This window comes from Watersipora subatra, chromosome 11 (assembly GCF_963576615.1).
Source record: "Watersipora subatra chromosome 11, tzWatSuba1.1, whole genome shotgun sequence".
In the NCBI taxonomy this organism is placed as follows: Eukaryota; Metazoa; Bryozoa; class Gymnolaemata; order Cheilostomatida; family Watersiporidae; genus Watersipora; species Watersipora subatra.
Window position 1 is genome coordinate 14,580,659 of NC_088718.1, and position 27,011 is coordinate 14,607,669.

The following is a 27,011-nucleotide window of genomic DNA, read 5'->3' on the forward strand; positions in this document are numbered from 1 at the left end:
TTGTTTTTAAAAAACAAGTGTCAAGCTATAACAATCAATCTTTTATGTACACATGTACATGTATGTATATTTACGAACATAAATGTAAATATACATATATGGTTACAACTCAAAACCATGTAACTCTGTAGCTAGCTCTCTTTGCAAGACTTGAAATGACTCATCTTGGCAGGACCTGGATATCCACCTTAAATAATTCGAGATACACTTTAAAATGCTCAAATTTTGCTCCTAATTCTCAAAATTCTCTCGGGGGAGGGCCCCCGAACCTCCCTTCTTTGAGAGGGCGCTTCAGCTCCGCTTCCAGACCCTCCCCACACAACTGAGACGGGCCTCCGGCAACTACTAATTGACAGTCTCCTGACCACTTTTTCTTTGGACAATACAGCCCTGCCACAGCTCATGAATACCCACTTCCACTGCAACGAACTCAATGAGACAGGCTTAGCCCTTATCAACTGCACCAAGCTAAAAAGCATACTCTTTTTTATGCAAACACTCTAGAGTGTCTGGCCACCAAAAACACCATTAAAGAGTGTTTTTTTCGTTGAGCCCTCGGGGTGAATAAAAGAGAGTGAACCCCATGGGGAGTTTAATTGCTATTAGAGCAACTACGCGACACAAATATTTATTTACTGAAAATTAAGGTTTAAATAGAGTTCAATACACATATTACACCAGTACGGTATAGAAAGATTTTAAGGTCTGCCATTAACTATGCCATAAAAGAGGTCAAGTGTATACATATCATACAGCAAAATCAGCAATTTTCAGTAAAATGGCTGGTAGTAGGCCAAAAAGTAAATCTGTATATAAATGGCAGTGAAGGGGTTAAGTATACCATTGAATATTATTGTCCTTGTCAAATTTACATCTGAAATGTCATACTCAGATAACTAGACGGTGGATTCCGAGACATATAGACATGTTTACCAACCAAACACAAATGATAAGTTTACTCATATATCCTACCTAGGAAACTGCACAAAGCCTGTGCTTCAAAAAATACATATGTAGATGTATACAACCTAACATTTTCCTATGTGAATATACTTTAATATGTCTTTAGGTTAGCGCATTAACATACCTCTATGTGCGCGCAACTTGGTGTATAAGTACGTGTATGCAAGTGTAAAAACCCTCTACCTCTGCTTGACCTCTACATTTTATATTAATCGTTGAATATTGACATACAAAAAATAAAGTTAGCAAGTGTGTTCACTTTAGCAATTTTGCATCTGTGATCAATTCGGATTAACAGTGTAGGAACGATTGGGTTATGTAGTTCGTACTTGAGTAATATCGCAGACATTACAAGGATGATAATGAGAATCTTCTAGATAGATCTATGGAATGTTATATGAAAAAATGGTTCACCCAAGTCTACCATGTCAAGATAGATTGAACCAAATTTGACGATATATGAAAACTTCAAACAGCATTATCTCCACGGATTAGATGCTGAGGAGCTAATATGGAACTACATTAAACTAATAACACGGAACCTCAACTTACTAAATTAATTTGTTCCGGAAGCCATATTGTTGCTGACAAAGAAAGTTTAATATCAATTTTCGAATGACAGAACAGATCACAATGTAAAATATGAATGTATAGTAATAAATACTTAATATCTAGATCCAACATTAAAATAGCTGACACAACTAATAAGTGCAGAAATATTGAACTGGAACTGGAAATTAAACATTGAACCTATTATTAAAATAATTAATAATTGATAATAAAAAAATAGATGGAAAGAACATATTCAAGTGGCACAAACCAAAATTTGACATACATGTGCCCAGTGCTTGTCTATGTTCAATTCAAATTAATGGAGTAGGAAGGATTGAATTATGGAGTTCATACTTCAATAAGTTTGTAGGCTTTCTGATCATATCAATTCAACATACATGTATAAAAGTGGAATCAGAACTTTATATGACATTAAAACTTTTGGTAAAATAATTCAACATGAAAGGGTGAAAATCAAATATGACAAAAACCTACCTTGAGGTTGTTGAGCTGTGTTTTCACTCGTCTGTGATTCTGCTAAAAATTGTCAAAAAACATGTTAGTAAAAACACCAGTTCCAATATTTCATTGGTGGTAGGGGCATACAGTAGCTCACCGGATACAGTGGCGCTAGGATACCATTTTTACAAGTTACGATGTGGAGCGCGATGTTTTTTATCCGGCTCTGGTTATGGTAGTTTCCCCACCTTACGGTGTGGCCAGAAAATGACTAAGATGCCAACACACTGTTGGTCGAAATGCTAGCATAATGTCTAAAAGAGATACGAGACGCTATCTGTTGCTTACAGGTAGCTAAGTAAAAAATAAGCGAAGAGTTACATTGTTTGTTTCATGTAAGTGCTTATGATATCGTACTTACGTTGTGCTTTTTAGCGCTATATGCAAATTTAATTCGTTAGCCATGGTTCCCAAAGTTGCTAGTAATGGTGAAAGGAGAAGCAAAAAGATAGTTACTATCTAAGCGAAGCTTGAAATATTAAGTAAACAAATGCAATCGGCAAAAACAAGGAAAGCTATATATTGATTTAAAAACTGTTGGATTCATTGCACAAAAACACCAAGAAAACATTCTCACAACTGGTCTTCCTGACAGTGTTAATATCCGGTAATTTCAGAAAATTATGAGCAGTCGCCAAAACAGGCTTCATTACATAGTTGTTTCTCCAAAATAGGAGCGCCAGAAAACGTACGTGTTAAGCGACTCGCCGTACAGCGATGTCACTTACAGTCGCAAACTGGCAACAGATTAATACCGCATTCCGGGATTCTACTGTAATTGATATTAGAGCATGAGTACACAAGCTAAAATGTCTCAACATGTACACAAGTGTAAAACATGTAAACAAAAGGCCATTATTAAGTGATGTACTAATGGAGATGACCTTTAAAACACGCTAGTTTAAAACTTCTTTTAGACAGGTTTCTGTCCAAAGTAAAAAATATAAATTTAACACTTGGTCAAAACAAGAACATTTTTGTCAAGAACATCTCTCACTCGAACATTAAAAAAGGCAGTGCTGATGCAACTGAAAAAAGGCACTAGGCCTTGGGCCATCTCACAGAAACCAGTGATAAACTGAAACGCATTAAATCTTTTCAAACTTTGGTGTGCTGGCAAAGGGGACATCTCTAAGTTTGACGCTTTTCTCACTGTCACTGAGGACTCATTTTAGGCCCTGTTTATAATACTCATAACAGGATTTCTATTCCAAATAAGAAAACTGAATAAAAAAATGTGTGTAGTTTTGAAAATCAAAATAAAAGCCACAGGTTTGATGAATATTTTTAAACACTTTATAAACATCATAATTTATTTAATACTCTTTATGCATGTGAACTTCGCCCATATTTTCTTTACAGTCATCATCATCATAGCAGTCTGTTGATGCGACAATGACACACATGGTAATGAATAATACTAATGATTTAGAAGCTTCTATATCATTGATACATGTAATACAAAGAGTGACCAATTAGAAGTTAAACTAATAACGAACTAATAAATCAAATGAGATTTAGCTGTTAAGCTGGACCACTGTATTAAACACCCATTAGACATGACTGAAAATAACTAGACGAGATAGCTTTTGCCTAAGGATGGTTGAACTAGATTCCTGCTTTGAAGCGACATAATGTATTTTGATTTTAATATATATATAGCGATTTGTTATAGTTTTGAGCAGATTGGTGGCATGCACTGTGCATGTAAATCCAGTATTTAGGTTATGTAATAAGACATATGTTAGTGTCTGTGACTTGTTTAATCACTCTGTGTGATACCATAGCTTTCCATGTGTGAACGTAAGCACTTTCATGCAGCAATACATATTCCATGGGTTTGGCGTCACCAATCCTCCTCTGTTTTTAACTGAGATTAGGGTTATGTCATCGCTTCTTCTATTTCCCACTACTTTTACATTGGTCAAGAACTTGATACAGTCATCGCATTTGAGTTAGAAAAAATTCCTCATCAGTGAACTCCTCATCTTCACCTTCCTCGACTTTTGCCTCTTCCTTCTTCTTTCTAGCCAGAGGATGTAGTAGGAGTTGGCCAGTTTTTTCAGCCCTGCTCACATCCAGATCAATACAGTTAGCATTGGGACTTGGTGTGATATCTGGTTTTATGAGCAGTGCTCGAAGTGCAGATCTAAAGCACTGCACATCCGAGTTATTGTTATAGCCATCCTTAGATTGTATCGTGGAAAACAGAGTCTCAATGTGATCCTGTTGATCTTAAAGGTTAGGAAGTAGTTGATGTAAGGGTAGTTGCTGAAAAGATATTGAGCAATGCCATGTACAGATTTTGCTGCTGACTCAAAACCAATGATGAAGGTTTTCCTATTATTTTCCACTAGCAGCTTTCCGCTTGGTGTCTTTAATTGGCATAGATAGCTTATGATATTATTGAGAATTTCTTGTTTTGAGTTCAAGCTCTGTCTTGTTATGCGCTCTTTATCATCCTTGCCATATTGGTCATGGCAAATCAGGATATACCCGGGGTGTTGTAGTCTCCTCTGATGACATTTCACCAAGAATCTTATTGTTACGTTTATGACTTAATATCTAGTATAACAAGCAGGCCCGTATTCCCTGGGACGACTGGTCGTCTGAGCTACCCCAACTTTTTGGTGATTTTCGGCAGCTAAGCACTAAGAATTGTAGTCTAAGCTCATTCGCTTGAAATTTCCAACAACTAATTTACTAGCAACTGGGTTCTATATTGTCTTCGAAATGGTCTCGCCAAATGAGTGATCGTGTGAGACTTTGTTAAGACTTGGAAACTGAACTTTATTGCTTATAGTGGGGGTGTGAAGAAGACCCCCAAACTTGCATTTTCCTTATCATAACATAACTGAACCAAAACATTGATGAGGAGCACTACGGAGCAGGCTCGTCCAAATAATCTTCAAATAGTACACATATATAAAGATGTTGAAATAGATACAGAATCAGTCGTAAAAGATTTCTGCTATGGACACATTGACAGGGCAAGAGCTATTTCACTAAAAAAGTAATAGCTCTTGTCCTGTCCTAACAAGCTTGTCCTATGTTGGTACTGGCAGCTGCATTATATGGGGGGTTGTACCAAGAACTCATTTCTACATGCCGCCGCGGTAGAAAATTTTTATTATCTAGTAATATAACCTAGCTATACACTTAACAACATGGCTGTCATATAATCATGTTTTAATCCTATAGTAGGGTTGTTCAAGGTACATCTTACCTGCTTGTCACTAGTAAATGATTCTTATCTGAGGATTGTACATTTTACTATGTATATGAAACTAATAGTAATAAAGCTTTTTTAGTCAACTCTCACTTCACTCTATATATATATATATATATATATATATATATATATATATATATATATATATATATATATATATATATACACGGGACAGATGGTGCAGTTGGTACGGTATCGGGACAGTGATCACTAGGTACTAGGTTCAAACCCCAACAACTGCACCCTTCTGGCAGGTCCTTAGACAAGACCCTTGCCTGTATATTGTCTACAACCTCTATGATGAGTGCAATAACCAAAGCAGTGCTGGCTTTGTGCCGGTGTCAGTGCGGACCTTGTTTGACCAGACTTCGCCCGGTTTAACAAGGTCTGCACTGCCTGTAGTTGAACTAGGACAAGGAGGAGCACCTACCTCAAATGGTAGGTGCTCCTACTAGATGGTAAGAGCTCTAACTTGGGTCTCTGGTAGGAGACCCGAGTTAGAGCAAAAATTACCACCCAAATGGATTAACCCCGCGTGAGGCAACAATTCTTTTATATATAGTCTGATGAGAGGATAGATTACCTCCTCAAAACAGACAGTAGCTGGAAGCTATGAACTTACATTTCTTCAAACTCATTACATATAAGTACGAGCATACAATGTCTTTTTAGATATCAAGGTACATTGAATGTAAGTACGAGCATACAATGTCTTTTTAGATATCAAGGTACATTGAATACAAGTACGAGCATACAATGTCTTTTTAGATATCAAGGTACATCGGATACAATTACGAGCATACAATGTCTTTTTAGATATCAAGGTACATTGAATATAAGTACGAGCATACAATGTCTTTTTAGATATCAAGGTACATTGAATAGCTATTTAATCACATAGTGGTTAAGAGTGCATTCTGCCCCATTGACCACCAAGGTTAGCAAATTGAAATTGAATCATCTAGCGAATCAGCAAACCCCAGACGATTTTATAAGAAGCGCATTCTGCTCTCACCAGTTTCAAAAACGGAGAGGCCAACTTTATGTGCGAGATTGCGTAAGACTGTTTGCATGTCTACAATATAACCAAACAATTACTGACTAGGAAACATACATATTCATCAAAGAGACGCAGAGAAATTGTCAATTCACTTTCTCAGCATAACCCACGGTTGATATTCGATGTTGTCATGATTCCATACTACGAAGAAGTTATGTTCCCATGCGAAAATTCCAAATTGGTTTTGCTGCTACTGGTTAGTCCTAGCATTAATCTAGCTTCCGCAACAGATGTGTGTCAAGGTCATCACAATGCTTCATCTTTTTGACGATTGCTGTTCTCAATCATAACATACATAGCTGCCACTTTAGGGGAGAAACAGAAAGGTGCATAAAGAATATCGATCCATCGAAATACCAAAATATTTACATAATCAGTCAGTTTTCGAAAGCTATAAAATGAATGACAATTTCATAAAACATCAATAAGGTTATAGAAATATTCTAAAAACTTTAGTATGTTCAAAATTCATTTTGTGTCAATTAATGTTATGTAACTCTGCCTACAGGGGCCAAGATGTGTACAGAAGCCAAGGTGTGTACAAAAATCAAAGTGTGTACAGAGGCCAAGATGTGTACAAGGGTCAAGGTGTGTAAAGAAGCCATGGTGAGTACAGAAAGCAAGGTGTGTGTACAGAAACCAAAGCTTATGCAGAGGCCAGGATGTGTATAGAGGTCGGGGTGTTTAAATGGGACGATGTGTGTACAGGGGCTTTTTCTACGATACCATGGCATAAATTGAAAAATATTTTTGTTTGAAATGAAACTATTACTACTAACAAAGCACTAGAACAAAAGCAAATAATAACTTGTTTGATTACTATTAAATAAAGCCCAGTCAAAAATGAAATAGTGATTGCAAGATGACAGTTAATCGAGAGTTACACTAAATAGTCTATAATAGTGAATATTTTTGTTTGGTCATCTGTCAATTACTAAATACGTAAAAATCTGATTGTACCTTGAGTTAGCTGTTTCACTTTCTCTTGAGCTTTCGGTAATTCTGTTGGTGCCTCTGTAAAAAAACTGTCATCATGTGAGTAAAAGAAACTTAAAAATTCTCAGCTTTTCAACAACAAAACAGACCAGATCATAAGACGTAAACAAACATTATTAAGCTTTTTATTCTGATCCAACATTAAAATAGCTGAAACAACTCTCTCTTTCTTTCAGTCGGTCGAGGTGACTATTGTCTATAGTTGTGACTCATAAATGATAGCAAATCTTCAATAGGCTTAATTCCAAGCAGTCGTCTGCTACGAGTTTGTGTTGATTTGCTTCATGTTAAATTTCTCTTAGCTACATTTTTATAGCAGAGTCTAGGCCTTCCTTGATTTCGCTTACTATCACATAGTTGCGAGTACTGTACAATATATGACATATAAGCCGATCTTGTTCCATTCTGTGTACATGACCAATCATCTCAAACTATTATTTTCCTAGAAGGATGCCAGCCATTGATGATAGGCCTGCCCATTTTAAAAAGTCTATGTTTGTGGTCTTGTCCTGTTAGTTAATGCTCATGATGCCTCACAATTGTCTCAGCATTTTAGCATGTAATGTAGTTTCTTCACTTGAACTTGATAAATCATCCAGGTGTCTGCACCACATAAGGAAGTTGAAAAACATACCGCTCAATCTACTTTACACTTCGGCCAGACTAAGACATGCTTGTTTTGCTAGATTCTCTGCTGGAGTTTGCCAAAGGCAGCACTGGCTTTGTCGATCCTTGCTTAAAGCTTTTTCGATCCCAGCAGAGTTAGATACAGTGCTTTCAAGGTAGGTGAAGTGTGTGACTTTAACCATTGATTCTTGGTTGATGAAGATGCCTTTGGCTTTTTGAGGATGAAAGAGTTTGATTGGTTGGTACAATACTGTCTTTTTATATTAATCTTCAAGCTAAACAGAGATGCAGCTAGAGGGAAGTTGTCCAAGAATAGCTACATGTCGGAGGCAATGATGCATTGTCATCAGCAAATGGAATCTCTCGAACCAGGTTTTTGGTGGTATGGAATCTTGATTTGAAATGGGAGAAACACTAAAAAATGTGTCTGTATGTACACCCCCGGATGTACAACCTTGAAGGCTACATGAAGCATAAAAGCCAAGTATATGGAAAACAATGTGAAAGCTGACTCCATTGGTCACCGCAAATTCATATTTAAGAGTATTCACTTTGAGCCACCCTTGACTGCATCCCATCATGTAATGCTCTGATCAGATTAGTTGCTTTTACTGTGCGACCAAAATTTTCATAGCGCTCTCCAACGCATGAAACAGTACCAAAGGCTTTAGTAAAGTCTATGAATACTGTGTAGAGCTCCATGTTTTGTTCAGTGCATTTCCCGTGATTTGATGAAAACTGAAAACCACATCTATGGTGCTTTGGACTCTTTGAAATCCACTCCGAGTCTCTAGTAGGACTTGATGACATATTTTATTTAATTGATTGAAAATGGTACGTACTAAGATCTTTTTCTATTATAGAAAAAGAAATCTCTCGATAATTGCCACATTCCTTCCTTTTGCCTTTTATGAATAAGGGAACAATGTTTGCATCTTTCCAGGTTATGGGTACTAGCTCAGATTTTTAGGTGTATAATCATATCATGTAGCTTTTCTTACAGTCATAGTCCACCATGTTTTCAAATGTTTGCAGAAATGTCATAGCTACCATGTGCTTTGCCGTCTCCCGTAGACTGTTTTGCCATTCAAAGTTTTTCAAATACTTGGGATACTATCCTTTTCTTTGTCTGCAGTGATCGCTGGGAGTGATTCAAGCACACATTTCTTTACGGTTTCAGGCTCATTTAATAGCTGGTCAAAGTGTCGGGCATAGCACGGCAATGTCTCATCTGTCTTTCAACCACTGTAGCCCTCATCCTGGACAAGAGGTTGAACTGTTCCTTTTCTCTGAGGTCTGTAAAGTCTACTGTAAAAGGCCTTCTGGCTAATTGTATTCACAATTTGTTGGAATGCTTCCACACTTTCGTTTATCAATGAGATTTCATTTCATGGATGTAAATCGGCAATTGGTTTTTCTTTTTATTAGAAGGATGGCGTTGACATGGGTCTTTTGTTGCAGTGTAAAATATTTGTGCTGTCACATTTACCGCTTTGAATTTAATACATGTATTTGCTACACTTCGGATCATAGAATAAGACCATCAATAGTTCACAAACAAACCCAAATGGGCTTCGATCCTTCTCGTCTTGCCTGTGCCTTTTATACAAATCTTCGCTAGAAAGCCCTGCATCCTTGTGTATGACTCGGGCTGAGCTGGCTTAAGCTGTTCTGAGTTGTGCCGAGTTGGTCTGAGCCAGGTTGTCCTGAGTTGAGTAGAGTTGGTGTGAACTGAGTCGAAGTACAGTCTTTCACACTCCATAGCCGACTCCTGTCTCCAATCTACCTGTGTATTTCCCTCGACTGTATGGCACGTCCAGTTTCTATATGGATACGACATTCTAGTGATCCGAACTGGCATGAGATTGTGCCAGATCGGTTGACACGAGGGCGTCCAAGGCGAGGTTTTTCCTGTTCAATCAGCTCCTCCAGAGAAGTCACCCTTTGATCTATTTCTTTGCCTTTTCCTCGCTGATTCTCCAGATCTGATGGAAGCACGAATAACTGGGGTACTAACTGCGTTGAAGGTTGACTTGCAACAAAATTCACATTGCAGTTATTTGGTATCAAAATATTCACTATGTCTTACTCTGCTGTGTTGTAGGTGCAAAGTATGTGGAAATGTAATTACAAGCTCCTAAAAGCTCAAAAACAAACAGTTAATCGCTGCCATCACCTAACCGCCTCAGATTAGAATCTCTTTCCAAAACGGCTGAAATGGGACGTAGTTGTACAAGATGGCTTCTGTTTACACTTTCAGGCAATCTCATTCGTCGAAATATTTTCACAAATATACTTCACGCATTCAATAAAACCATGTCTATTGTTCTTAGGCGTCTGTTTTATCGTCATTGTAATGCTGTTACTTTCAGCACTGATATCTTATAACTTACCGTAAAAATTCGTTTAATTTTTTAACCTTAGCTCGAAGGAGTACATATCATTGTCTGATAAACATGACGAGCCTGTTGGTCACCTGTGATTATCGAAAAATACTGCAGAAATTATTTGCGAAGTATGGGTCACATGATCAGTTTACGACTAGATGATTAGACCAAGCCGAAGCAAAACTGTAAAGTAGCGAGCATCTATATTTGATACGAGGTCTTCGGTAAAACCCGAAGTGTTTGTCATAAACTAGTGCTACGAGAAGTTTTATATTAAGCCTTTTATTGGCCTTTCAATTTACATGAGAACATCACGTGACAAAACAATAACCAAATGTAATGACTACGTCAGAAAAATAAACTGATTCCAATCTATGGCAGCTTTTCGTATTTGAGCTTTTAAGAGCTTGTAATCACATTTCCACATATTTTGCACCTACGACACAGCAGAGTAAGACATGGTGAATTTTTTGATACCAAATAACTGTAATGTGAACTTTGTCGCAAGTCTTTTAACGGAAGTTCTTTTTTTTCGATATTTAGTGGAAGACACTAGGGTTTCAAAGTAGCTAGAGTTTATCCAGTTTTTTTGGGCAAGTGCGGTAGGCTCCTCACTCTGTATGGAAGACTGTTCCTGCCTCTCTAAAAAGTATGTATGGTTGGCCCAGGCTTTAGAAATTTACTAATGCTACTCAAATTTTGACTGCAGTTGGAGTTGGTCTCTTCTTTGTCTGTGATTGTCCGTGAGCCAGACCCAGTCGCCTGGTGCTTACAGAGGAGCGTTTTCCCTGTCCTCTTGCCGGACTTTGACCTGGTTCTGCCATAGAACCTCGTGCTGGACAAGTTTGAGAATTGCTCCCACCAACTGAGTTTTTTCTGGTTAGTGAGAATACAGTAAGAGTCCAAAAGAGACTCAAAACAATGATTTTAAGTCTCTTTTGGATCACTTGTATCTAGTGCTCCCAAGACACAAGGCCAATCTTCCAACTATAGCATTCATGTCTCCAGCAGTAATTAACTTTTGGTAACAGCTCTTGCTTTAATGGTATCCTTTAAGCCACTGCAGCATTTCTCTTTTTTCTCGCCAGGGTTTGTGATAGTGGGAACATTTAGCGCTTACAATGGTAGTGTACTATTTTCCATGGAGCGATAGTCGTGTTGTCATGATCTAACCAGATATGGGCACCGTGCCTTGTTCTAGGCATTAGGCGATGAAGTCTTTGATAGCAAACCTATCATCAAACTCGTTTCTCTCATTCCTTTTCTAAACAACAAATAAGGACACAGCTCTTATTCTCTTCTGCCTTCCACTCTAAAAGCGAGCGTATCCATTGCTTATCATACAGTCATACTCAGACAGGCAAGTTTCACGTAGAGCGGCCATTTCTATGTTGTATCCAATAAGCTCCTTTACAATGAGTGCTGTCTGGCGCATAAAATTTTATGAATAATCTTTATATATTAATGTCCTGACATTTCAGTAATCTAGATTCATTAATTTCTGAATGTTTACATTTCTTCCTAGCATACTTTTAATGGGGTACTGAAGGGAGCAACCCAGCACAAACCTCGTTACCTGGGCAACATTTGAGCCGGAATAAGAGATGTTACATTTGATATTTATTCCATAGAGCTGTGCATGCGAATTTTCCAGTGATTTCTGGCTTTGTGAATCTGTGGGTGATCTTGTCAAGTGAGTGACTAGAATCACTTACTTGACAGGATGAAAATGGTATCTAGCAATCATGAACAGGTCGAGACATTCTAGCATTTCCATCTTGTTCATAGACCTATTAACTATACTATAACTATATAAGTATAGTTAATAGGTCTATGATCCTGTTACAGTGGCTGACTGATGGATAGGTTTGTTTATCTTCCCCCTCTAGATGCTGCCAAAGTGTATCTTTGGAATAGCGCAGTGCTTTTACAGATGTTGATTTTAGATCTTTAAGAGTGTCCCAATAACCCTCCCCATTTTATGGGGGTTGACAGTTTAGTCGCCATATGCTTGACCCATGAGCAGCTGACACAATTAACAAATGTATAAACATTGATCTGGATTATTCTATTATTAAAACAAACAATGCTTTTGCTAATGAAAATGCAGTTGGAAAGAACCTACTTCGAGTGGCACAAACCAAAATTAGCATTGATGACAACATGTGTCTAGTGCCCTGCCACTCTATACCACTCAGTTTTGCAGCTAGAAATGATTTTGTAACTAAGACTCGTGTGTGATCACATAAATTCAGTATGAAGTAGTGGAACCAGAAATTTGCATGATGTTGAGGTTTTTAGTAAAACAATTTAACATGAAAGGGTGAGAATCAGATGGGAGAAAAGCCTACTTTGAGGTTGTTGTTGAGCTGTCCCTAGCCTTGTTTGTGGTTCTGATGCATGCTCTGTAAATAATTTTCAAAATTTGTCAAGGTAAAATTCAACATATCGTGGCGGAACCAGAACTTTACATGATATTAAAACTTCTGATAAGGCAATTCAAAAATAAAAATGAAAACCAATTTACCATGAGCTTGTGGAGCTTTCTTTCTTTCCGGTAATTTTGCTGTCGACTCTGTAAAAGATTGTCAAGGTGTACATAAGGTAACATATTCCAGCAAGTATACAAGCGGAACACAATGGTGCCATCGACTTTTCTTTCATTTTTTGTACGCATTTGGAATGCGAAAGCGTCCTTAATACACTAGAAGAGTGCATGCAATGAAATACAGTGCACCCTCAAAATAAAATTACCTTAATATATGATTTGTTTCACCTAAAATAGTTAGAAACACATACCAGAACTTAGCTTTATGTATTTTTTTTGTAAGCAGAATTCATTAAAATTAAATTCAATGGTTTATACGTCTGCCTCGAAAGTAAGAACTACCAACCGGAACCGTACTGCACATATTATATTGTAACGTTACATTCTAATGTCTCATAACCAATAAATACACTAAATATACTAGAGGTACTGTAGGTAACTATAGTTAAGTGCTAAGGTAGGCATACTATTTTTATTACTAATTTTTAATATGTACAGTACTTGTATAAATTTTTGATGCATTTTACCAGAGGATGTTTGTATTTTATAATTACTATGGTTTCTATACGCCTACATACGATTTTTTCACCATACAATGCCAACCCTGGAATGGATCAAAATCGTATTCTGATGGTGCACTGTTTATTCAAACCTCTACCTATTTAGCTAATTCGTCTTACAATCTGCTTTATATGACTAATTCGCAAAACCTTTTAACTACTTTTACCAGCTGTTTGTCTAGTTGTCAGGAATTTATGTCCCTTGATGGACATAGTCTACCGTTTACCATAATACTACTGCCAAACCCCCACAGCCTCTTCATGAAAAGAATTCATGAGTAGAGGTATGACTGTACTTCATCAAGTAAAAATTTGACTACTTCATAAGGTTTGACTGTACTTCATCAAGTAAAAGTTTGACAGTAAATCATAAGTAAAAGTTGGACTGTAAATCATAAATAGGTATTTGACTGTACTTCCTAAGTAAAGGTTTGATTGTACTTCATAAGTAAAGGTTTGACTGTAGTTGTGAGTAGAAGTTTGACTGTAGTTGTGAGTAGAAGTTTGACTGTACTTGCGAGTAGAGGTTTGACTGTAGTTGTGAGTAGAGGTTTGACTGTACTTGTAAGCAGAGGTTTGACTGTACTTGTAAGTAGAGGTTTGACTGTACTTGTAAGTAGAGGTTTGACTGTACTTGTAAGTAGAGGTTTGACTGTACTTGAAAGTAGATGTTTGACTGTACTTGTAAGTAGAGGTTTGACTGTACTTGTAAGTAGAGGTTTGACTGTACTTGTAAGTAGAGGTTTGACTGTAGTTGTAAGTAAAGGTTTGACTGTACTTGTGAGTAGAAGTTTGACTGTACTTGTGAGTAGAGGTTTGACTGTAGTTGTGAGTAGAGGTTTGACTGTACTTGTGAGTAGAGGTTTGACTGTACTTGTGAGTAGAGGTTTGACTGTACTTGTAAGTTGAGATTTGACTGTACTTGTGAGTAGAGGTTTGACCGTACTTGTAAGTAGAGGTTTGACTGTGCTTGTAAATAGAGGTTTGAGTGTACTTGTGAGTAGAGGTTTGACTGTACTTGTAAGTAAAGGTGTGACTGTACTTGTACGTAGAGGTTTGACTTATAAAGCCTTAACAGGATATTTGTGTCAATGTTCATTAAGAAAGCTTGAATGCACAGGCCTCTTCAACTGCAAGTTGATTTGACTATGAATTATTACAGACATGTTTTTAAATAACAGACATTACTTTGTGAGAGAAATTTGTACCATGAAGCTCAGGTAAGGATGACGTACCTTTGGCTGGCTTGTTATTTGCTGCTTCTTTCTCAACACTGTTTTGCGCATTCCGACCACGATGTTGATATGTTTCAGTTTTTTCATCTGTTTGAGCTCTTTCATCTGTTTGAGCTTTTCCATCTGTTTGAATTCTTTCATTTGTTTGAGCTCTTCCATCTGTTTGAGCTCTTCCATCTGTTTGAACTCTTCCATCTGTTTGTGGTTCCTAGAAAAGAGGTTGGAGTAGTTTGAAGTGGAAGCCAGACATAAAATAAAAACTAAATGTTGATGGGATTTTGAACGCCAGTATTTTTAAAGCTTTTTGACAGGCCTCTGATTAGATTAACTTTCAGTTTGACAGTTGTTAGTTTCAGTTTGACAGTCTCCATTTCTAGAAGAATAAAATGAGAAAACCATTGCAAAAACTAGAAGATAAGGCATACTTCTATTCAATAAATGAGTTCAGCATTACAACTAAGTTTTAAACTTCTTGAACTGTGTACAGAAAACAAGTACTTAAGGAGAGAACTGAAAAATGCACTACAGTTTACACATGGAATAAATCGGCATGAGGTAGCCAAAACTACAGGCCCTGATTAAAATGTGACGGCCCATAACTGCATGTGTAACATTTTCGCCATGCTCCGTGAGTGCTCTTTACAAAGATTCATAGTAGAGCTTTGCTTCTCCTTTTTCCACTTGCTAAAATAAGCCAGAGCAAAACCAATAGTCACTATGTTACGTTGCTTTATAAAGATGTGATTGCGTCAAAAAGGTCGATCAAATGAAATTAAGACCAATGAAAGGCTGACACATCAGCTAGAACTTGATGTCATTTATGTTTTTGTAGACTAACTCTGTCAAGAGATATTCATAAGCGTTTGAATGAGATCATTTTTGAAACGCTCAGATTCGAGCAGGTGCCTAATTCGTGACGTATATAGTGATGCATATGAAAAGAGTCCACGAGCGATAAATCACAGGTGTCCTTTAGTGAGATATTGCCGAAGCCGGGCCATAGTATACACACACACAAAAAAGAAAAAGGTCCACGTAGTTATGAGCAAAAACAAAAGTATCCATCAAAATATCTCACCAATCCGATGAGCAGCACACACAAAAACTAAACCAATTGACAGCACCACCCATCATGTCAAAATATTCCAAGTTTCAAGTCATGTCTTGTACAACTCAACCTTATGATTTCTCAAAACTTGTCTTCTCCAAGTCTGTGTTAATTTGAGACTGTCCGATTACAGTTTTCTAAATGGTAGCTGCTAGCCTAGCGTCCTGCTTCAACACCTCAGTAACTAGCGGGGAAACGTTTGGGAGCACTCAGCGATGCCGTAGTCTACCGTAGTCCATTTTTGATGAAAAATAAAAAGCTGCAATATACGAAAATCTAGTTGTTTATCAAATATCTGATTCAAAAATGGTTAGTTTTATGAGATAGTAAAAAATCAACAAAAAAATGGTTTCAGTAGGATGCTTTAAACCAGTGTGAGGTATTTTTGTGCCTTTATTGTGCCTAATTTTTTGCCTTCCATCTGTTTGTGGTTCCTAGAAAAGAGGTTGGAGTAGTTTGAAGTGGAAGCCAGACATAAAATAAAAAATAAATGTGGATGGGATTTTGAACGCCAGCTTTTTAAAGCTTTTTGACAGGCCTCTGATTAGAATAACTTTCAGTTTGACAGTTGTTAGTTTCAGTTTGACAGTCTCCATTTCTGGGACAATAAAATGAGAAAACCATTGCAAAAACTAGAAGATAAGGCATACTTCTATTCAATAAATGAGTTCTGCATTACCACTAAGTTTTAAACTTCTTGAACTGTGTACAGAAAACAAGTACTTAAGGAGAGAACTGAAAAATGCACTGCAGTTTACACATGGAACAAACAGGCATGAGGTAGCCAAAACTACAGGCCCTGATTAAAATGGAACAGCCCGTAACTGGAAGTGTAACGTTTTCGCCATGCTTCGTGAGTGCTCTCTACAAAGGTTCATAGTAGAGCTTTGCTTTTCCTTTTTTACACTTGCTAAAATAAGCCAGAGCAAAACTAATACTATGCTACTTTGCTTCTTAAAGAAGAACTTACACAAAACCATAGTACTGAATGTAGTTAAGTAGTTAACCGAATGTATCGGCATTTTTATATCGTGTTGGAGTTTTTTGATGTTGGGGGTGATCTGATTGCCGGGATGTTTCAAGATTAAAACTGACAAAACTTGATTGTGATTAAAACTTTCAGATTCAGAGAGTGTGTGATTATGAAGCCTATAGTTGCAAAGAGATCGATTTTAATCTTGAAATATCCTTGCAGTGAGATTATTTTGTAACTTATCCTATCTTATACTAGCACAATCAACAGACCACATATCCGATGACACTCAGTACAAACAGACAAAGTGTCCAATCAAAGATAGATGATTGTTGATAGACAAGACGGCATTACTAATTGTGGATGTTTTATTTGTAGGGTAAACGTTAAAAGGTAAAGGATGCGACCGAAAATAAAAAAAGGACATAGCAAAATACTACCGCTAGCGCTAGTCTTGCAGCAAATGCTCTACAAAGCACCAGAAAAAACCTTTGTCCTTGACATTTATACATGTAAAAGAAATTGCTGTGTCCCTTAACTGCTCCACAAAAATCAAACCATTGAGTACAATGGCAAAAAGATATATTTGAAATATATACATAAATATAAACACTTTAGTGTGTGTGTGTGCTTACAATGAATTGTATGCAAGAAGCTGCCAGTCACTACATAACTAACTATCCCGACGGTAGCGATGCCCTTCTTGGTGAGTCACCAAAAAGGGCATCACTAAGGTGGCGTCTTTGCTGATGTGGCTCACAAAAAAGATCGCCTCAGTCTTTACATTCCAGAGTCGTATTGTCAATGGTATCACCTCGTAAAATGGCAGTCAGGTCCCGCCAGCTGTGCCACCGTGACTGTCGCTTTTCTCAAGTAGGTCCTTTGAGAGAGCTTATTGAACACTTGCTTACTCAACAAAATTGGGGCACACCCGATATTAATCAGGAACTGTATGAATCGCCTCTCTAGCTTTCCATCAAGGAAGTAGCTCGTGGAGTGGGTCCAACTCAGAGCCTGTATCCAAATCAGTACGGTACCTCAAGAGGCAAGATCCTTGGCATCAGATACTCATGAATTCGCTAAGGCAATCTTATGGAGGATCGGTTCAGTCCGGAAGGGAGTGTTGTGTAAGCCGGCACTGTCGTTTTAAAAGTAGGCTTCAAACCTTTTACAGGTCGGAGTCTTGCGGAATCGGTTCCGAGTGCACTCCTGGCAGCACAGCCTAGTGTGACTCGTCAGTTTCTAAGCACTTAAGCTCCAGCTTTGGCTGGAGACTCTCTTGTCATCACCTCATCCGGGGTTGACAGGATAGAAGCTCTTCATGTCCCCTCTTTGTCAACACTTGAGATCTTGCGGGCAGGAACCACCCTGGCTCGATGCCTCTGACCGGCTGATCAAGGTGCTTTTTGCCTAGACTGGAACGGTTTGGAGCCTTAGTGCAAATAGTAGTCCACACTACTGTTGCGGCCCTTGCCGTTTTCCTGGTTTGGTGACTTTCTGCTGGAGCATTCCTTAAGGAGTGTTCCAGCATACTGTGTTCTAGTGTTGGCATCCATACTGCCAGCACTGAAATGGTTTTGTTTTGGTGGGCCTCTTTAGGCCTTTGTTTTTCTTCCTGCAGCTGTTGGACCTGTTTTGTCAGCTGCTGAGTGAGTAGTACAAGCCTACTGACTGTTTGGTCCTGTACCACTGCAGTTTATTTGGCTGGTTCCTTTTCCACGAACTGGACAGCCGATCTTTAGATATGACCCGGAAGAATTCTGTGCCAGCTCAGGCCCGTCGATCAATGTAGATATGGGCACTGACAAAAGATGACGATGGAGGCTATTGTAGACCAGGGTACTGCAGAACAGTTCCTTAGCCATGTTGACTCGATAGGGTGCCGACACGTCTCCATAAACCACTGGGACAATCACTCCACCTAGACCGCGTGTTCCTAGACGGTGGTCATTGTGGCTCTCCTCAGGGTACTCAGCTCACCGAACCTGCTGAGGAGACAGGCCAAACCGGGCTCGTGGTGTGTCAAAGACGGCTTCCACCTGGTTGGCTTGTCCACAATTTTCTGCCTCCTCTCTGAGGGCCTTTCAAAGGTGGCGAAAGCTAGCCACCTCATTCCATTCATTGGCCTTAGTTACTCGTTGAAACCGGCTGATAAAATACTCTACATCTCCCGAGCCAGAGTACTGGGGTAACGGGTGAGCCGGGGTGCCACCATCATCCTTTTCAGTATCTTGTCCAGGCGACCAGTACCTCTATCCCCGTTGCAAGCATGGCTGGTGGCAATCCCGGTACCAACACTCACAAAAGGATCCCTCGAATCTTGTTAGTAAAACTGCCTCCAAGACAGCCTCTCCCTAATCCGAGGGTACCTGCACGCCTTAAAGCTGTACCCTTATCACCACTAGGGTAGCCTCCGTTAGTGCATCCAGAGGTCTGCTAATTTTTGTAGAGTCGAGATCTGTGATGCCACAGCTCCCACAAGTGTAAAGAAAACTGCCAAGTTCCTTAACTGCTACACAGGAATCAAACCACTTTAGTGCAATGGCAATATACAGTCAAACTCGGATGACTCGCCCTCGGATAGCTTGAACAAATGGTTAGCTCGAACGGATTTGTTTGGTTCGTTCTCACGCAATGATAAATTGCTTTAGATAACTCGACCTTAACTCCGTTGATTCGAACAGTTTTTTGCCCAATGGCTACCGAGACGGTTGTTATCGCTTTAGAATATCACTTTATTCCAAGCCATAGAGAAAAACCTCAACTTTTGGTAGTTATCAGGCATCGTTATTACAATCATCGGCAAAATATTTATGTTAACGACTTTTCTAAAGGTTTGCAAAAATCCAATTTTACCACACATCCGCTTAGTGATGACTTAGCAAAATTTATCTTGGTTAAAACGCTCAAAAGAAAAAGATGTCATTTCTTCTGAGAATTTCAACAGCGATCAAGTTTAGCCAATTTTAATCTGAAAGTGTCCTGGCAGTCACATCATCTAAAACAACAAACCAATCTCAAATGATAGAAAAATCTCTATACATTCTGATAAACTTGTTTAAAACTTTACATTAGAAGCCTTTTAATTTGCAACAAGCCATCTATGCTTTTGATTTATATATAGTTTGTATATGCACATGTTTATACTGATAAATACATGGACTTGTAACATTGCTCTGATAACTTGAAGGCTCTGATAACTCGAACACTTTCACTCGGTCCCGTGAAGTTTGAGCTATCCATGTTTCATTGTCCCATGATCAAACACGAGCGAAGCGAGTGTTTGGGAAATTTATGATAGATGCATATGTGCCCACAACTCACGAAAATTATTCATCATCAGCCGTACCCAAACCCTACTACCAAAATCCCATCAAAAAATTTAACCATTTTTGTGAGGAGTCGTTCAAGTATAATAATGATACAAAACACATATAAACCTATTTAAATATGTTAATAAGTATTTGAAAATTGTAGACAATATCCTAAAACTTACCCATCTGATCAGATTATACATAAATAGTAAGGTTACTTTAGCCTAAAATCGCCATGAAAACTTGACAAGCCTTTTTAAATCAAAATTAAGACCAGCCATCAAAACGCCCAAAAAGCCGTGCGACAGATGGTCGAACCATAAAGCCGTGCGCATTTCACGAGAAAAACGTGCACATTTCACCAGTCTATGGCATTGTTTTTAATATCTGCAAAATTAAGTAATAGGCCTACATTTTCTTATAGACCTCTAAGAAATTCATCTATTTCTATGACAACCAGCTAAAATCTGTTTAGATTTTCAAATTCAGCATAATTTTTTAGATATAAATACAGAAATCTAGATAAATATCACAACTTCTTGATATTGGTTGCTGTGAGGTTTTGAAATGTAAACAAAATTGTGCATTGGTTTTTGTTTCTCAAACTTTAACACCAGTTTTCTCAGAACTATGTTTTCGCACTAATGGGAAACATGCATTCAGTTTATTGACCATAAAATCTGCTGTTATTAAGCTGAAATCAATTTTTTTCAAAATAACTGAGAATTTTCTCCTTCTGCTAGTGTAAATAACTCTAAATTTCACACACCCGACTTAACCATGGTTTCTGTGATCATGACCCATTTGTTTATTTTGCTCCAGTTTGCAAAAACCTCCAGACACAGTGAATGCCAATGCTTGATTTCTGTTACAGATACTGTCAAAACCATTTTACATTCAACACAACCAACTTTCAAACTGTGTATATTACACAGCAGCTTGCCATTCTACTTCTAATATTGCATTTCTCCTACTGCAGGGGAGATATATAAACATATAATCTTTTCCTTTCATTATTTCTGTTTGTTGCACAATAACACCCAGTACCTTACAGCTACCATTACAGCTACCATTGCAGTTCTCCTATTGCACTGCAGTGCCATTTGACTGCCAATATTGCATTTCTCAACCAACCCTTTCTTTTTCCATTATCACTTTAGTTGTGGGCTGTATGACAGGGGAATTTCTAGTATATATATTTAAGATATATACATAAATGTGCGCTTAGAAGAAATCGTATGCAAAAGACTGCCAGTCAATCATTCCTTCTTTGTCGCTTCTGCTGCTCTTTTACACCTTTCGCTAAGTGATAAGCCCTCGATCACAGGGACTGACTCTGCAGTCAACCTGATGGCCGACTTGGTGGCTCTACCTGAGCCAAGCCTTCAGCCGAGTCAAGGCTCGACCCTGGTATTGTCGGTCTTGGGCTGTTATGCTGTCGTACTCTATTTGGTTCTCCTCCTGGGCCTGGCGATCTACCGCCATATATTAGTTGTTATTACAATGTATGTGACCCGGTATGCATTTTTTAGAAAATTAATAATTGCTTATACAGGGTTGGAAATAACATGGTTTATATGAGAAAAAATAAACCACTTTTTGTTTAAACCAGTTTTTATGGTTCAAACCGGTTTTTATGGTTTAAACTGGTTTTTATGGTTTAAACTGGTTTTCATGGTTTTTATAATTTGACCAAAGCTTGTGCAATTTTAAGTCAAATTAGCATCATTTGCTATAGCTGCATGATTGAGTATTGAACATGCATATGTGGAATCATATGTTAAAAATGGTACTGTGAGAGTTGTTATGGGAAAAAAGAGAGAAAACATTTGGAAATTTCAGCATGAACCTTTTGTCAAACATGATTGAAGAAATACAGAGCAGAAATCTTATCACATAGAGTGAATATATTACATACTGCTCGATGTATAAGTAGGAATTTTGATCCAGGTGATTAGCCATGTGGTAGTGAAGAGCAGAGCATAATGCAGATGCATTGCTAGTGTTTGGAGCAGTGGCAGATGACTCAACTTCTATCACCTGAATACTAGCATCACTGTCTGAATTGGTATTGTCAGCTTGACATTTTGCTACATGAGCTTTAAGCACATCTGCGTGAACTTGTATTCTGACAGCAAACCTATTACATTTTGCCTTAAACCTTTGCCTTTTGCAGTTCAAGTGAAAAACTGGCAAACGGGATCCTGTTTGTGAGGCATGTTGGAAATTCAAGGCACAACTTTAACTTTTCAAAACACGAAAAACTTGATAAACTGAATTTTAACAATCTACTTTGGCTTGTGCCCAATAAATAAAGTATTAGTTTGCAAGCCTAAAGCTTTTGCCCAAAAAGATTTTATTGTTTCAATTTCTAATTAGAAATAATCCTTTTTCACTGGACAGACTTGAGAAAGTTTTCATTAATTATTAGTGACGATGATGGGATTAGCATATTTCACATGGTTTTTATATTTAATCAGTAAAGGGATCATCATATCACTTGATGAAAACCGATTGAAAATGAAATTCACTAATTCAGTGTTGTACTAGGATTTCATGTAGTTTCAACTTGAGCTCTTCAATCATTATACTACTGTGTCCTAAATGAATTTCCACAGCTGATAACTACATAGAATTGCATTTCTATCACACAGAAACCACTAGGAGCTTAAAATATCATGTTTTGCACAAAAAATAATGAAAAACCTATACAAACCAGTTTTTTGGCTGGTTTGAGCCGCTCGATTTAAACCAGGGGTGTCCAAACTTTTTTGCAAAAGGGGCCAGATTTGGCTTGTTAAAAATTTAGGGGGCCAACCTTGGCGGACATTTTTTACATACAACCGCGATTAATTTAAGTAAATTTTACCAAGCCATTCTGTGTTTCATAGTTGCTTTTTTATTTTAATTTCAGCTATTTTAAGCATGTGTCTTGGCTTGTTTGAAACATGCATATCAAAATTGCATTGACATTATAATTGAAATTTAATAATCACTTAACTTCACTTTTTTAACACTAACTTTTTTGGAACAGTTGAACAGAAGTAATTGTACTCTTTGGTACAATTTATATTTGAAACGTGAAACAATATCTCACTATGGCAGTTTATTATTAGTAGAATTTTTAAACACATTTACAGAAAAATGAACAAGTAATAGGCATATCAACAAGTGCAGGGCTCATTTAAGATATGACAGTAACTATAAATGTTGATTGAATTTTTAAATATTTAACACGCAGGTAACAGCGCTTCTGCCCAATTTATTTACCCTTTGAACCCTAGTCGTTGTTGTCAGTGGTGTCAGTAACCCTAAGCAATCTGTCCAACGATCCTAAGTTTTTAAACTTTTATTAAGCATAACTAAACATGCTCATAATACAATATTTGGTAAAACATCATTAAATAGTCGAGCAACCCACAAAAAATGTCATCAAACAGAAAAAACAGTGCGTCACCATTATTGGGGCCATAACTATAAAAGTTCGTATGATTTTAAAAAACTGGTAAAAACATTTACAGTAGCATCATGTTCATTAAGCACATGTTTTTCATCATTTCATGACTCAAAATATAGTAAAAAATTATAGTTAGTACGATAAAAATTCTTTATTTGCATCACAATCTTTTATGTCCTACCAACAAACGAGTCATATCAATGTTTTCGCGATGCCGTTCTAATAAAATCTGTTATTAAATCGAATGAAGTGCAGATACAGTCAAACATGGATAACTCGCCCACGGATAGCTCGAACACATGGTTAACTCGAACGGTTTCTTTGGTCCGTTCCTACGTAATGATAAATTGCTATAGATAACTCGAACTCAACTCTGTTAACTCGAACAGTGTTTTGCCCAACGGCTACCGAAATGGTTGTTATCGCTTTAGAAAATCACTTTATTCCAAGCCATAGAGGTAAACCTCAACTTTTCGTAATTCATAAGCTTCGTTATTACCACCATCGGCAAAATATTTTTGTCAACGACTTTTCCAAAGGTTTGGTGAAATTTGATTTATACCAAACATCCGCTTAGCGATCGCCCTTCGGAAGCAAGGTAAAGTGAGGTAATCTTTGCATAAACTTCAAGAAAAATCGGCAAAATTGATCGTGGGTAAAACGCTCAAAAGAAAAGATGTCTTTTCTTTTGAGCATTTCAACAACGATCAAGTTTTGCCAATGTCAATCTAAAAACGTCCTGGCAATAACATCACCTCAAACAACAAACCAATCTCAAGTGATAGAAAAATCTCTATACTTTTTGATAAAAACGTTTTAAACTTTACATTAGAAGCATTTAATTTGAAACAAGCCATTTGTGCTTTTGATTTATATTATAGTTTGTATATGTACATGCATCTACTAATAAATAAGTAAATACATGGACTTGTGACAGTGCTCTGATAACTTGAACGCTCTGATAATTTGAACATTTTCGCTCGGTCCCGTGAAGTTCGAGTTATCCATGTTTGACTGTATTTGAAAACTGTTACAAATGGATGAGACATTTCTGGTCAAACATTCTATGCAAGATTTAATTTGATTGGTTTATGATGTTACTTAGAAACTGCTCTTGTAAACAAAGCCATGTGAATGCCAGAATTCCAACCGTTAGGGATTTTAACACATCTTACGCAATGCTGGAAAATCGGGTACTAGGGTTCAAAGGGTTAGTTCTACAGGCTGGCCAGACATTACTGATTTTATGACAGAGGTTGCAGGCTGGATAAAAATTGACCCTTAGCCGCATTTGGCCCGCGGGCCGAACTTTGGACATGTCTGGTTCAAACCGAGCCAACCCTGGTATAAGATAAAGTCGAACAAGAGACTACTTAAAGTAAAATGTCTCAGAGACTGATAGAATGACTACTTACTTCAATTGAGCTGCTTTCAAAGCTTTAAAAAAACCGAATAACTTTGGAGTTAAAAGACGGACTTCGATATGCCGTAGCAATGACTGCCACTATGCCTTACACTGTTCCTGAAAAGTATTCTTATCATTCATCTAAACAATATTAGTTCTTCAGATCAGGTTGTAAAGCACGCTAAAAACAAATATGAAGACAATGGGTCAAATTTAGATCATAGTGACCTCAAATCAGAATGTACGTAGTTATGATGATTGTGACGATCAATCTTCTCTGGAACACGGTCACTTAAAGATAAAACGATGGCAATCTCAACAACAACAGTGAAAGATATGATTGCTATTAATGTACCTCGGCCCTTCAGTAACTTTTTGTCGAAAATTAACTACTGATCACTTTCTATTATGGGTTCATAAAGATTGAACATGATGAATGTCAAAGTGGTTGTCTATTAGAGGTGACGTTCAATTGAAGTAAGAACGTGAACATTCTCAGAATGGATTATTTATGTTGTAGTTAAGTCTACCGTAGTCCATTTTTGGCTGAAAAATAAAAGGCTGTAATATACAAAAATCTAGTTGTTTATTAAATATCTGATCTAAAAATGGATATTTTTATGAGATATTAAAAAACCAACAAAAAATGGTTTCAGCAGGATGCTTTAAACCAGTGTGAGGTAATTTTGTGCCTTTATTGCGAGATTAGCTGTGCTACCCGGCGTTGCCTAGGTAATAAAAAGTCTTTGGTAAGAAAATGGATTTGTATTTAACATATGACAACATTTGCCATTCTAACTTCCAATCTCCATATAATGAGAAAAGTGATCTGTGCAATTGAAATAAATTAGGAAAGAAAATAAAAACAACTGTAAAAGTTTCAAACGTTGTCAAACAACTTTTAAACTTCATATCATGAGGAAAATGTTTCGTGTATGTCAAATAAATTTAAAATAATAAGATGACTATAAAAAGGTTTAGATGTAAATGTGAAATAATTAGCAAGTAATAGCTAAATTGAGTCGGTTTTGCTACGATTACAATAAAAAATGATTTGGAAATGATACAATTAATACAAACTGAGAAAGCCAAATTAAAATCCTGAATATGTAGAATTAATAATAACAAATCGTGCATAGAAGTGTGTGTATAAAAAAGGTTAAGTACTGTTCCACCAGAAGGTACCTCTCGACACTGGTACAAATGTAAAAATGAGATATCAAACTGTCTTTGTCTGTCCGAATGGAGAGATAATGTCGAGATTCTTCCCACGGAGACGGTATAATTGTCCACGTGAAAAGAATTGGCCTTGACCCCAGATATAGTAATGGAACCTTATGAAAAATATTTCTTAACATGGGCATCGTAATGCATGGCCGCATTGATAAAATAATCAGCACGCGCTATGGCTATAGCCCGAATGACACATAGATCTACAGACATACTTTGAGAAATATATATATATAGATAAATGCTCATCTTTGAGATGTTTTAAACTTAAACTAAATTTAAACTTAGAATAAATCAATGATTTAAAGTTTTTTTTTATAAAGTAATGACATCTTATGCGGTCTAAAACGATACAAAACAATTTTGCTGATGTTGCTAGCTTCAAATAGCTTTCTACACAAAAACAACCAAAAACTTTTTACCAGAGGCTGTTGTGGTGAATCATGTTCCTCCCTTGGCCTTCTACATTCTGAACACCAGTCCTTTTTAAACTGGTTAGGAATGAAGCCTGGGCAACCTTGCCAATCTATTGAACTGCAATAAATGACAGCCATAATGTGTTTTCATTATGTCACAGACATAGTGTTTTCATAGTGTTTTCATTATGTCAAAGACATGTTTTCACGCAAGCACACGCATATACCGTGAAGCCTCTATTTTGACGGATGGCGCTGTAGTTTTCAACTCTTCCCATATAGTGGCGGTTTGTTAGAGGTGATGTTCAAATAAACGGTGAGACTATTTTTGCTTCGCTCGTCAAAATGCCTGGGAGGTAAATTTAACTCTCTTGCGGGTTAAATGATGCTAATGTCGCCTATATTTTACGCTCTCCCTCAGGCGGATTG

The 27,011-nt window shown here is 37.4% G+C and overlaps 1 protein-coding gene across 1 annotated transcript in view; it reads right to left on the bottom strand.

The window, feature by feature from the left end:
• Positions 1 to 26,720, bottom strand: part of LOC137407841 (involucrin-like) — a 44,986-nt gene extending 18,266 nt beyond the window's left edge. The window contains exons 1-7 of the mRNA XM_068094222.1: positions 26,589 to 26,720; positions 14,680 to 14,887; positions 12,864 to 12,911; positions 12,688 to 12,741; positions 7,287 to 7,340; positions 6,282 to 6,341; positions 2,011 to 2,052 (exon numbers count right to left, since the gene is read on the bottom strand). Coding sequence (XP_067950323.1) covers positions 2,011 to 2,052; positions 6,282 to 6,341; positions 7,287 to 7,340; positions 12,688 to 12,741; positions 12,864 to 12,911; positions 14,680 to 14,887; positions 26,589 to 26,720 — 598 coding nt within the window. The remainder of the gene's footprint in view (positions 1 to 2,010; positions 2,053 to 6,281; positions 6,342 to 7,286; positions 7,341 to 12,687; positions 12,742 to 12,863; positions 12,912 to 14,679; positions 14,888 to 26,588) is intronic.
• Positions 26,721 to 27,011: the final 291 nt, after the last annotated feature.